Consider the following 14,301-nt stretch of genomic DNA (forward strand, 5'->3'; position numbering starts at 1 on the left):
CGCCTTTTTAACAGCCGACAATCAATAATAAGGTCAGCGCCACCTATCTCCTGTCGTCACAGAAAGGGCTGTACAACCATCTTTTCCTTCAAGTCAGGAGTACGACAGTGCTGACGCGATCTCGCTGTCAAGCATGTCACTTCGTATGTTTGTAGCAAGTCTTAGGGAAAGTAGAAGCATCCACTCTGCTGCGAATAACTTGAAAAGCATTCATGCATTAAAATATTTGATGAAATGGGAAGAGAAGACGCTGACTGATATGCTTAGTGGAGAAGTAAGAGGATTTACAGTATTTGACATTCTTCTAATAGGAAAACAGTACAGTCATTTCTAGCATCCCCTGCTGATTGGAATACAAGACCGGTACCAGTATATGCAACATTTTGGCATCTTGCAAGAAAACCGGAATTGAAATAATGGTGCAATCTAACTTAATGATTTGCGATTGCCCTTACTGATGCATTAAAAATAGTTGTTTAATGCGAAACTCAGCAATATTCCAGCTATTTGACGGCACTCTGGAACAGACAATCCACTGATTGATATCACAAGCATTGATCCACACAATTGGGATATGATGACATGCATCAACCAAGTCAGCAAGCCTGACCACCCGATCCCGGTAGTCGCCTCTTACGACAAGCATAGTGGCCTTTTAAGGCAAGCATGGGTTTCTGCAGACCTATTCTACCCGGATCTTCATTGGTCTAAACCAAGGAATGAGATGAAACTAGGATGGAAGAACTATCAAGTCAGAGAACCTGACCACCCAATCCCTTTAGTAGCCTCTTCCAACAAGCAGTTACCTACATGGGGTTTGAGTTTTGAAATGACTGAAAATTAGAATATAAATTTTCAAAAATAATGTTGAAGAGGGGTATGCTTTTACAGATTTAAAAAAATGCTTATTGTCATTTGATGCAGCTATGGTTTGAAGGGAGACATGATTCCTCCAAGGAGAATGGAGGTTTGGACTTTCTATTATGATTTGTGTGGATCTTAGTTGGCGCCAGTGAGTCTACGCCTCAAATCTGACATTACGTTCCCAATTCGAACATGGTATTTTATAGTCACCAAGGGAGACACTGTCACACAGAATACGGGGCTACGGTTGATGGGTTCCCTGTAGACCCCAAATGTTTTACTTTATCACCGATGGAGTTTGATGCCTGTCATCTTTCTGATGATGTTGAGCTTTATGCGTCTTTGTTGGTTTTCACAAAGTCTTTGTCTTGAATCATGGTTACTCTTTGAAACATTTTCCACTTACAGATATTGGTATAAAAAATTGTTGTTGTGAAATCATTAAATTTCAATTGATGTGCAAAGATATAGACATATTCTTTTTGTCAAATCGGCAATACAATAGCTGCGTTTTTTTATTTGGAATTTTAAATTACAAAAATATATTGTTTGAAAAGTATTGTTTCTACAACATTTGTAGTATTTACATACATTGAACCGGGCTAGATGAGAGAGATTCATCAGAGGACTATTCTGCATGAATGTGAAAAATGTTTTAGTCTGGTATTTTTATGAATTATAAATGAAAGTTTATCATAATTTTTATTTTTATATATCCAGTCCAGTTAGAATAGGTCTTCAGCAACCCATGTTTGTCATAACAGGCGACTAATGGGATCGGCTTGCTGACTTGGTTGATGCATGTCATAGTATCCCAACTGCATGGATCGATGCTTATGATATCAATCACTGGATTGTCTGGTCCAGCCTCGGATTATTTACAGACCGCCGTCGAATAGCTGGAATATTGCTGAGTGCGGAGTAAGCAGCAAACAAAACAAAATCCAGCTGCAGGATAGGAATTTCTGTATTTTGTTGATGATTGCCCTTCATAATTGGTTTTGCTCAGTTTAACTAATTCTGGTCCACAATAATGAAATTATGTCTTTTGATTTTCAGAGGAATGTCTGAATGCTTTGGGTATGCAGTCTGGCGCAATCCCAGATGATGCCATAACAGCTTCTTCATCATATGACAAAGCTCAAGTCGGGCCTGAGAATGCCAGGTAGGTGTCATATTTTAAACCTTTTGTTCTAAAATGTGCAGGGTTGACTCACAGATAGGCTGATTGTATTTGAAGAAGGCAGGACACAAACTCCCTATAGACACCTGGTGTCTTTGTTTACGTTCATACATCAGAGGCTCAGCGGATGACATCAACACCTGGTATCTTTGCTGGCATTTTCACATTTGGGGCTCCATCATGGAGGCGGATGACATCAACACCTGGTGTCTTTGCTGGCATTTTCACATTTGGGGCTCCATCATGGAGGCGGATGACATCAACACCTGGTGTCTTTGCTGGCATTTTCACATTAGGGGCTCCATCATGGAGGCGGATGACATCAACACCTGGTATCTTGGCTGGCATTTTCACATTAGGGGCTCCATCATGGAGGCGGATGACATCAACACCTGGTATCTTGGCTGGCATTTTCACATTAGGGGCTCCATCATGGAGGCGGATGACATCAACACCTGGTATCTTGGCTGGCATTTTCACATTAGGGGCTCCATCATGGAGGCGGATGACATCAACACCTGGTATCTTGGCTGGCATTTTCACATTTGGGGCTCCATCATGGAGGCAGGTGGTGACCTCAACACTTGGTGTCAACAATAACAATCACATTAGGGGCTCCACCATGGATGCAGGGCACACTCTACCTGTGGACACCCGGTGTCTTGGCTGGCATTTTCACATTAGGGGTTCAACCATGGAGGCAGGTGACATCAACACCTGGTGTAAACAATGACATTCACATGGGTGATCCACCTTATGGACACCTGGTGTCATCAAGGTTCTACCTGGGCATGATCAATGTCCTATACTCCTAGAGTACAATGACATTGAGGTCACAGAGAACTTCTCACTTTGAACAACTCTAAGAACAAGCATGAGGTATGGGACTCAACCCCCCAAAGTTCTAGAATCTGTACTTTACTAAGAAAGTGTCATCCCAAATATGACATTTGACACATTTGACCACTTTCTAAATGGCATTGTGTGTTCAAAGCATGAGGTACTTTGAACTCAGTTTCCATACAGGACATTATGAATTAGACATGGTGGCAGTTGTAAAGATTGGTACTATGATGTGACCTCTCTCTTTAGCCTTGCTCCAAGGCTGTACTGAAAGAAAGGTCCATGGATGTGTAGTAATTCTATCCTCCTAATAGGCAAGTCTAGATATGTGGACCGTAAGGACTTCAGTCTCTTATAGGGACAACTTGTTCTTATTATTTACATAATCTAGAAATTATGATTTAAACTAATAATCATTGCCTTAGCGACTTGTGCAAGTCTACTGTCTCTTGTACAGTTAAGTTTAGTAGACTACACATCACCTGCAGCAACGGTTCCCCATCTTTTCCTTGTAAACTTTTACAACAGGTGTGACAGACAGCAGGACCAGAAGGATATCACTTCTTCAGAGAAGGAGCTCAAATTATGTGAATAAAGCCATTTTATCTAACAAGCCGACAAAATTCGAAGCATGTTTGCTGGAACTCCTGGGTGGCTCTCCCAGAAAACCACAGGATTACAATCTTTACACCACAAAGGTGAAGCAGATGAAGAGAACTTCCTGTGAAGATTCTTTTTGTCACTTTTCTAAATCTCCAATCAAGAACTATGGAAGAAGAGCCATGCTGGGGAAAAAAATGAAATGAAGTTATAATGTATTGTGATCCTGCATTGTGGCATGGGAGAGACAAGTTCTTTGGAGAAATGAGACTGGAAAGCAAAGAATTTCTGTCGGCTTCCCCACCTTTGAAGTGTAATATCTCTTGTTTTTGATCAACACTGTAAATCCTGGCAATAGAAAGTCTCTGTTTATCTCTCGGCTGGTGTGTCGTGCTTATTTGATATTGGCAGGATTTACGTGTTGTATTTCTAGATGAAAATACATTGTTAATTCAGGATGATAGAATATGCCCAGCAAAGCTATCCATCTCACCAAATGAGCTCTGCTGATTTAATTTTCACTTGTAATTCATTCAAGACTGGTGCAATAGCTATTTACACTATCAGCTTACACTAGATCTGTAGCAGTGAACCTCGGTGTGTGCAGGATGGAAAGTCTGGCTGCTCTCTGATGCTGTGAGATGCATTCAAATTGTTTCTTGTTTATCATAAGACTATGTGACAGATAAGAATTTATGTGCTTAAAATGAAGTGATGTGTATTGAAACTTGTAAAGGAAAGATCAAAGACCCCAGTGTATCATATTTACTGACGTGTTATGGCCCAAAAACATCCTCAATGCTTGTGTTTGGGACATTTAAACAGCCTCATTTCACTGAGTAAGGAGGATTCACTGCCAAAATATGCAGACATCATTAAACTAAAGCAGGGTGTCATGATATGTTTATATACTTCTCAACGTCTGATAGGGATATTCTGAATGTCTTGGTGGAGCATGAATGCGTTTTGTCATTTGGAAATGTTGTCATACAAATAGTATTCATTTTTGCCATGCAATTGTAGCAGGGCGTGGAGTCATCCCACAGATGACATCCTTACCTTGTCAGCTTGCTGACGGGGTTAACCTCTTTGGTCATGTGGACAAGGCGTCCGACCTCTGATCAGAAGGTCCGTGGTTCGAATCCCATCACGGGACTCGGAAATTTTATGGCCGCTACACAATCGAGGCATTTTGTAGTTTCATTTCAAGTCAAGATGAAGTGCAAGCATACATTTCCAGCATCTGTATTGGTACGGTATGACTTAGCTCTGGAACCTTCCTGCTGTTGTACAGTAAGGTACAGTGAAACATAAGCTGTGTATTGTGCTCACACCTGTATTTCCCATCAGAAAGTTGATTTAATGAGCCTTGGTTTGGGACAGCTCTGTACACAATTTACACAGCTTCAATGACAGTTGTTCTTTGGTAAACGGCCTCCCATTTCATGGTTCCTGAAACTTGACATTCTTTCTCATTCATGAAGGTGACTTTATTGTTGGGTACGGCCTTGTGATCTGTGGAAGCGTGCACTGTGGAGTATGTGGCAATATCTGCTCCCTTGTCAATGCAGCCGATTGACACACAACATCTCTGTTAGGGCTGGGCTGGGTAACTTGGGTACCATGTTCGTGTGGTTACTGAGTAGGACCGTGGTTAGTCACGGGATATAATGTTTAATGACAAAAATTATCTAGAACTCTATGGTTACACTACAAGTCACAAATGTTCGCATTTCTTTCTGACTATGCACCCATTCCTTCTTATTTTTCATGTGGTTGAAAAAGATATAACTTAATTCAACTACAGTGTATGAATGACCAGATTGTTTAATACATGTATCTAAATACGTTTTGCCAGGGCTATGCTAAAAATGTTCCCAATCGGACATTTTGAGACATCTCCTGAGACCTACAGTGTCAGGTAATAGGACAATGGGTACCCGGGTAGTAAATTTGGACTCGTTCAAGCCCTAATCTTTGTAATGTTTATGAGGAATGAGGTTTAAATGCTATATGGCACGTACTTATACTTATACTTACACATACAATACACATATGCAGTTTTATTTGGCGTTAGTAGGGGGTTTCAAATGGTATGATTTCCGTGCATCAAATACTCAATAAAACACAAATCTTGAAACATGTACTGTTTCTTGACATTGTCAAATACAAACATTATCAGTGTTTTTTTTAAGCAAATGTTATTAGTGGTTTTGTGAAGCACTCTCTCACCACATTAACACTAACAGCTGCGAGGCAGACATGACGTCAGGCCAGAGTGCCATGACGTCAGGCCATAGTGCCATGATGTCCCGCCAGAGTGCCATGACGTCACATGCTTCCACGATCACTGAACTCACCTTGTCAGCAGAATGTGTGAAAAAAACTATATCCAAGTTGTTCTGACAAATATTATTCAGACTATTAATTAACATGGTATCTAATTCATCTAAGGGGTTTACTTTTCAAATTTGAGACTGAGATTAGAAGGTACTTATCAAGAAAAGTATATATATATATGCAGTGAAAGGTCTCAGAAATTTTTAGGTTTGTTTCTAGATTTTGTTTTTCAATCAGTCAGATTGCAGCACACACTCCCATTTGTTTAACAAGCAATCATAAATACCCTTTTGATTTTGTGATTTTTTTAATACGTTGCGAACACCTGGTGGCATCAGAGATTTTTAGTGATCCATTCATAATTTTTATTCATAATATAATTTTCTCAGCTATTTTGCCTTTACGCTTAATAGAGTCTGTTTGGGCAGATAATCAAGACTGGTTATTCTCTGGCATGGATGTTTTATATTCTATGGAGGCAGTGTTTGTCTATGAGGCCACAGCACCTACTTCAGTAAAAGTCCATTTTCTAGTACCATTTAGATAACAGCTGGCACAACCATTACCGGAATCTCACAACAGTTGTTATATAACAACCTTGCACTCCTGGCTGGCGGCCATTACACTTCCACTGACTAGAAACAGTACACATTCAATCAGGGACACTTGGTGGTGGCCAGTCTCGCATTCCATGCATAGGGAGAAAATCAAAACGTAATCATTTGCATCATAAATCCAAGGCTTTGTCAAGAACCAGAAGAGAAATCTTTGAGTTAATGACAGACTCTCTAAGTTTGTTTATTTGGAGACCAACCACCAATGGTGGAAAGGCTTGAGAATTAGGCATCGGTCCTGGTTAGAACATCTTAAGGCTGGAATTGTCTGTTTTTAATTGCCATAGTATTTTTTGTAGAGTAAATTTCTGTCTGAATTGTTTCATCAAGCAAGCTATTTCTAGGTTTGTTTGAGTTGTTTTTCTGTTGAAATAATATTTATGAGATGCTTTTTCAGGAAAGAAACTGGAAAGACTCTCAAGTTAAGAATTGTATTTGATGAAATGATATGTGTTTTCCTGAGAAGTATTTACATTAATTAAATTGTGCTGACTATAATTCTTCTCATCTTTCTCACAGTCTAGCAGTCGTCATTGCAATGTATTCCATATTCAGTGTCCAGATTCCATTTCATTGCCTCTCTGCAGCTAATCACATTTAGATTGAAATAACAGTTTTTTTTAACACTGCTACAGTGATTTCACTTCATCACCAAGGAAATGTGATGCATTGTAAGCCACGCCTTGAAATAATACCTGGATGTTGGAATAATTTATTTACATTAGTATCTGTTCTGCCTGACCTTGTAGATCTGTCAAATGTACCAGGAGTAGTGCATATTGAGAAGGAATGTTATTTCAGGTGATTTTGAGATTACAGCAAAATACAACCACCCTCTTGGTAGTTATGGTGGTGCTCTCCTTACACTGGGCTCTCTCTGTACTACCTACAGGGTTACTAAACTGTAAAGCCAGTATGGTAATGTAGGATGAGATGGTAATATGACTGTTAACCATCTAGCGCCTCACAGGCAAATGGGTTGTGTACTCCCCAGGGAGCTGAGAATGAATTGAGTGCACTCTGATCCATTGACGTAATTAATATCTGTGTGCTTTGAGCATGATATCAAACATGGAAAAGTGCCATACAAATAGTTGATGATGATGATGATGATGATGAAGAAGATGGTGTTGATGGTGATGGTGATGATGATAATGATGGTGATGATGATGATGGTGATGAAGATAGTGTTGTTGATGATGATGATGATGATGGTGAAGATAGTGATGATGATGATGATGATGATGATGATGATGATGATGGTGAAAATAGTGTTAATGATGATGATGATGATTCTTATTATTGGTGTTCCTAGTATTAAGTAAGGATTTTTGAGTCCATGTCCTTTATTAGATTTCAAGGTGTTTCCTTGTGAAATCCCCCCTAAAAACCATATTGAATTTGTCTGTGTGGAAGGACTATAAAGCCACAGCTGAGTTCCTTACCGTTCAATAATGGAATGAACCATCAACTGATCTCTGGTAAATGTCAGGCTTGGTTTCGCCCCAGGGAGACATTATGGAGTGTAAGCAATGGTTAGCAATGAAATTACCTAGACTACAATGTATGACCTCAGCTGATGGCACAGTAGATAGTCCACTATATTGCATTATGCCTATGCTTGATGGCAAAGTGTAGAGTCTTGTATATTGGATTAGTTCACCCAAGTCATCACAGCTGATATTGGGCTTCATGTTGTTAAGGTGTTTCACTGAACTCTCCGTAAAGGCTGGGCAATTTAATAAAGCTCATGTTACCAGGACTTTTCCATGGCAGTTGGTGTTAATCAATGCTTTTTGCTCCAAGGTATGATGTTGGTGTGTTTTTAGCTTTAGAACTAATTACATATTGCATGTTATGATTTTGATGTCTAAAAATGAAATTCATGAAAAAATATTATTTATGAGGGTACCTATCCTTCAAAAAGACCGTTTAATATCCTAGAGAGAATTCATCTTCCTGATAAAGACTGTACGTTAAATTGGATAGATTCTTGATCAAAGAGTGATCAATGAATCTCTCTGAACAAACTTCCTTTATGGCCATGAAATAACATTAGCACCAAAGTTGCACTTAGCGCCAGTGGGGTTCAAGTCTAGATTGGTCCTGTCCCCCAACACTGATGGAGGCAGGATCAGCAGGCAAACTGTTGAAACTACAGTCTGTTTCAAAATTAGCTAATACAGCACAGCAGTGTCATAGTCAACCATTTTTGTGTTAACCTTACATAGAGCACTAGATGAGTCACCAGAGTGGATTTTGATATCCAATATATTATCACGAGGCTTGTTATTCTATTTCTTCCATCTTATCACTCCATGTAAACAACAAACAACAGTGTCTTGAATGTAAAAAATACTGCAAACCAGTTTCAGTAGCACAGATATTAGTGATGTCAATAGATTGTGATGTCAATTGATTGTGATGTCATGGTAATCGATGACGTCCCAATTGTCTGCAAAACATTGTGATGTAATTTCATTGTAATGATATCTCCTAGGCAGAGTAGAATTGGGACTAGGTACTGAAAGAATGGGCCTCACAAAGTGTAGTTATAGGGGGAATAGAACCTGGGTTGATAGCAAGATGAGCAGACACTCTAACCACATGGCTACCAGACAGATTCAAGGAAGGAACCAATTTACATGGACTCTAGCACTGTTCCCACTGGCTTTTGACACTGTCAGTCCTAGTGGACTGGCAACGCTAAAAATTACCAGTCCCCACTAGATTTGGTGCAGTGCAGTGATGTCATCTCTGAAGTAACTTAATTAGGTCTACACGTCATTCACACAAACTTCTGTCACAATTTCTCTTCTCCTTTTTGAAATATTTCAATACAAAGTCGCTTCAAATGGATATTTAACCTCAAAGCAAAGTGAAAAGTTATTTCCTTGCACTAAAACTAGACAAGGGCAAACCCTGACTTCATTCCAAAAATATGCTTATATGAATATTGTTGATGTTTTGTTCAACAACAAAGAGTTATAAGGTTTTTTATTTGCTGGTCCACAGGGACTGGCAGTCACATGAATTACCGGTCCAAGCCTAATTTTACTGGTAACAAAATGGTAATTATCAGTAAACAGGAACACTGAAAGCCTTCTGTATCACTACAGGAAAAGCAAATTTGCAAAATAATTGTAACATACAGTTATTGAATTTACAGATACAAGTTTTGTGTTTTTGTTTTTTCCTATAAGAAGTATGTGTTACATCTCCCCTCATTAAGTTTAATATTCCTAAACAAAATGAGGTGAGGTGAGGTGAGGTGAGGTGAGGTGAGGTGAGGTGAGGTGAGGTGAGGTGAAATTGGGTTTAACGTCGCGTCCAAGATTATTGCACTTATATAGCGACGTGCATGCACGTGTATGTGTGTGTGTGGCTGCTTGTACTAGTCCGGCCTGATGCCGATTTATAGTGCTAGCTCACTGAGATACCATGCCGCAGTTTAACATGAATACCCCACTCAGACACAGTATACTGACTCCGAGCCGACCAGTCCTTGTTTTAGCCCCTTAATGCCGAGCGCCAGACAGGGTAACAACAAGTACAATCTTTTAACGTCTTTTTGTATGACGCGGCCCGGGATCGAACCCTGGACCTTCCGCTCTCCGGGCGGACGCTCTACCACTAGACCACGGAGGCGGTCCCTAAACAAAATGAAGTGGTAAGGAACTCAAGTTAATGTGCGACGTTCTGAAACAGTTCCGATGACATCTTGACATTCTGGTACAAGTGATACAGGAAGGAAGTTCAATATCAGCTCTAAAGATGAGGGAGGAATAAGCATGCCAGGGATGAGCCATCAGCCGTATCACTGTACAGAAACGTGTACAGAAACCGTACAATAAACAACTATGTGTGTCTATTCAGCTGGTTCTGCCCAGTGGTTCCCGTTTAGGTGAGGTCAGAACTTATCGTCTGTATAACACTGGATGCCCTAGAGTGCTCTCATCCACATCAGGCTTGCCTGGGAATGCATGTTTTCATTCTCCAGAGGTCAAGAGTCACTAATGTACCTGTACATGCACATGAGGTGATCAGGAAGAAGCGTAACGCATCCTACACCTCACTAAGATTATCCTGTGTGTAATGTTGCGAGCTTCGAGTAGCCCAAGGTGGTGTTGATACACTTTCTTTGATCCAGGGTTGGCTTTCCTGTCGATCTGACACTCAGATACATCCCTCGGAACAATGTGCATTGTATAACGTCAGTAATGCCATGCATTGTATATGGATACTTGCACTGCATGTGTGGTGTATAAATGTGATAACATCCTAACCGTATGACATGGCGACAGTGGAGCTTTCTGGCCTATGGATCCTAATGGCGCCTATATCAGATAGGGCATGTCAGTGTTGTGCAGGTTTCAAGAATGCTGCAACACTCCTCTCAGCTATTATGTAGACCAGGCAATGATATCATTCCTGGAATTGTGGATGAGGTGAGGTAGTGAAGTCACAGACGCATCATGCAGCGGAGAATGTCAGTGTCTGCAGATGTGTCTTGTTATATTCCCAGGGGAGTTGACTGGGTATAAACTCTTTGAAATGATTATATTTGGAGGATGTGTATATCTTAGGGTGCAACTTTCTGGGAGGAACTCACAATATCACACACCTAATGTAATACATCAAGCACTTGAATATCGAGACATTTATTCAAGGAAACGTGCCAAACTGTAAACAAAGGCGATATTTTTCAAATATCAAAATATTCAGTGCTGGCTCCTATTTCTCATCAGTGGCAATCATATAGATGGTGGGGGACACCAGAAATGGGCTTCACACATTGTACCCATGTGGGAAACAAACCCAGGTCTTCGGGGTGACAAGTGAATGCGTTAACCACTAGGCTACCCCACTGCCCCTCTAAGGCTAGATTGGGTGGTGGAGTAGCCTTGTGGCTGAAGCAGTAATCGGTCACACTGACAACTTGGGTTCGATTTCCCAAATGGGAAATTGTGTGAAACCAGTTTTCTTGGATCCCCCAGCATAATATTGCTGGAATGTTGTTAAAGTGGCATAAAACTATACTCACTCACTCACTCTTGAACACAGAGCATCAAATTTTCATCAAAACCCCTGAAGTAGAACACGTAGAACAAAAGCTAAACATCACACTGTTTATCAAAAGGAGACCAGTCATAGTTTTATCAATATCAATACATTTCTAGCTCTTACAATTATTGGGATTCCTTTGAACAAGAATCTAAACTTCATGTTCTATTATTGCCAATATTTTATAACCATGATTTGATTCCATTCTTCCTAAAGTCACCATCCACTTCCAAACCAATCAGGAATTCTTTCAGACGTGAAACCCTGGCAATGCAGGCTTCAAGGATCCCTGTAATTTCAGCATGCACAGCAAGACAAGGATTCAGGAGCACACTACTTGTGACCCGTGGTATTGTTAGGCATATCCGAGTCATCATGAGCTTATAATCACCACTCAGAGGAGTTCCATGCACTGAGTGCTGTGACCAATGGGCTAATATGCTTCTTTGAAACTGGCTGCTGAACCCAATAATATGTCACAAATTGCCAGATAAACTGTTTTTGATAAGTAGTAGACCCTATAAAATTCTGCTTTCTAAAATATTAAATCAGTGAAATGTTGTTAGTATGGTGTCTTTTCCATCTGTACATTAAATAGTCTAGTTTACTTCAATAATAACCGCAGCAAAGCATCACCATCATATCTTCATATCTTCTCATTCGATGACCGGGGCTTTCGGGTAGCCTAGTGGTTAAAGCATTCGCTCATCACGCCCAAGACCCGGGTTTGATTCCCGACATGGGTACAATGTGTGGAGCCCATTTCTGGTGTCCCCTGACGTGATATTGCTGAAATATTGCTAAATGCGGTGTAAAACAATACTCACTCACTCATTCGATGACAAGTGTGACTTGGTCTGTCTCCCTGATCCTAGAGAATAAATTATATAATGAACTCAGATTAGAATGATTTGACAAGTCTAGATTGCATCTAGCTCCTGAAACAAAACATTGTTATCGGCTTGGATTGTTATTTTGAAGATATGTATTTTTAAAACAGATAACTTTATATTTGGGACTAAGAATTAGTCTAAGCAGGAATCTAAGCAGTTATTTGTGAGACCAGTGTCGTTGTTACCAATATTTCTGTTCAGTATTTACCAGGAATCCTAAAAGTATGTTCCATATAATCATCACAGCAATCCTAAGTACACCTAGGTGTGTAGCCTTTGGGGATGAAGTGCTGAGCATTCAATCATCATCTGGCCCATATAGGCCATGGGCAGTGTAAAGAGTTGGCCATTAATTTGCAAAATAGAATCCATTCTTCATTCCCATCCATTCTTCTTTGTGGGTGGGTAATACCCTCAAGGTTACAGTAGCTTTGTTTCTAATTCCATTAGTCTGTGATTGCAAATTATGGGTATGAGTTACACTGAAATTATCCCTGAAGATTATTGTGTTACCAAACACTTGACTGAACAGAGACGTTCAGGGTCAGTAGGAGTATATCGAGGCCATTGTCCTATTTGCAGTTGTATTGGCAATCAGAGTAATGGCCCAAACCTGCTGGGCCATCTTGATGATGTTGAGCAGCACCAAATGTCAGATTGGTGGTCGTTCTTTGAAGAACCTGTACCCCACCAGCAGCCATTTTGCCATTAGGCAAGGGACATGCTGAGATACTTTTTGTATGTCACACAAATAATTCTCTTCAAACATGACCCTTGTGTCCTTGGTGACAAACTTTGTATCAGGTTCGGTACCCAGACCTATTGGAATGAGGTTTAAAAGTCTAGAAAAACAGACATTATGATATGTCATGTTTTCCCACTGCTAGAAGAGATTTAATGTCCATGTTGAGTTCTGTTGTGCTTTGATGAAAGCTTTCATATCTCACAGAAAGCTGTTTGATACATCTAGTTGACTTGAGGCTGTCGGGATCGTCTTTGTGAAAAAAATAGAGTCAATCACAGAAAGTCGGCCTGCACAAGTCTTTGATATGTTTCCTTTGAAATGTTTCAGCTTTAATCTGTTCCAATTGTAAGATTATACGGTAAAGCATCACAATCATGGATGTGTCTACCTTCTTTTTATTCCAAGACAGCTGTTGAAGTGCAGTGGTTACAAAATGTTTCTAATATTCCATATCATCATCGTGTGATTGGTTATTCATGATATGCTACAACGGGTGTACAGACATCTTGCCATCAATCCTTCATATAGTAAATGAAGGGAAATAAGTCTGAAGCACATCACCTGTTTGAAGTGTACTATGATGAGAGTTGCTTGTTTCCACATGCCTAGCGAAACCATAGCAGTCCCTGACTTTTAGAGTCAGCTTCAGTGGGCTTCCACAAGCTAAAAGATATGCATCACCTTTGTTATTTAGGGTAATATTTCAAATGGAAGAAGCTCTTCAAGGTTGTGTAATGGCTTTTGCTAAGAGCTCATGTCGAAGGCTGAGTTGTGTAAAAAATCTTTGATGTTGTGAATCCCACCAATTTCTCCATTCCTCCATTGAGTGATGTGTCCACCAAGACACTCAAATCAGAGAATGTGAAATTGAAGACTGCAAGGCATGATAGCCGGTTTGTTGGAACGGTAATTTACTCAAGGAATTCAACATCAGCAGACGTCACAGCAGATTGTGGTTGGCCACTCTCCTCTGCCCTGCAGTTTGTCACAGATCACAGTTTTATATCCCAGGATGATAGTCCCACCAGGAACAACTTGTTTCTATTAGCATATTTACTGGTGGAGGAGAGTACATATCCTGTTGGATGAAATTCTCCATGTTCATTCATGTCTTCTACCTTTGGATTAAATTCCATCACTTCCGTTATCTTTCCT

General features: G+C 40.1%; 1 protein-coding gene across 2 annotated transcripts in view; it reads left to right on the forward strand.

Annotated features, from left to right (window-relative positions):
* The window catches only part of LOC124141796 (discoidin domain-containing receptor 2-like), a 237,610-nt gene that overhangs the window by 158,940 nt on the left and 64,369 nt on the right, over positions 1 to 14,301 (forward strand). For both annotated transcript variants that reach the window (XM_046509913.2, XM_046509914.2), the window contains exon 3: positions 1,924 to 2,029. In XM_046509913.2, the coding sequence (XP_046365869.1) occupies positions 1,924 to 2,029 (106 nt within the window). The remainder of the gene's footprint in view (positions 1 to 1,923; positions 2,030 to 14,301) is intronic.

The sequence above is a fragment of the Haliotis rufescens genome, unplaced genomic scaffold, assembly GCF_023055435.1.
Source record: "Haliotis rufescens isolate VD_foot unplaced genomic scaffold, xgHalRufe1.0.p SCAF_8, whole genome shotgun sequence".
NCBI lineage: Eukaryota > Metazoa > Mollusca > Gastropoda > Lepetellida > Haliotidae > Haliotis > Haliotis rufescens.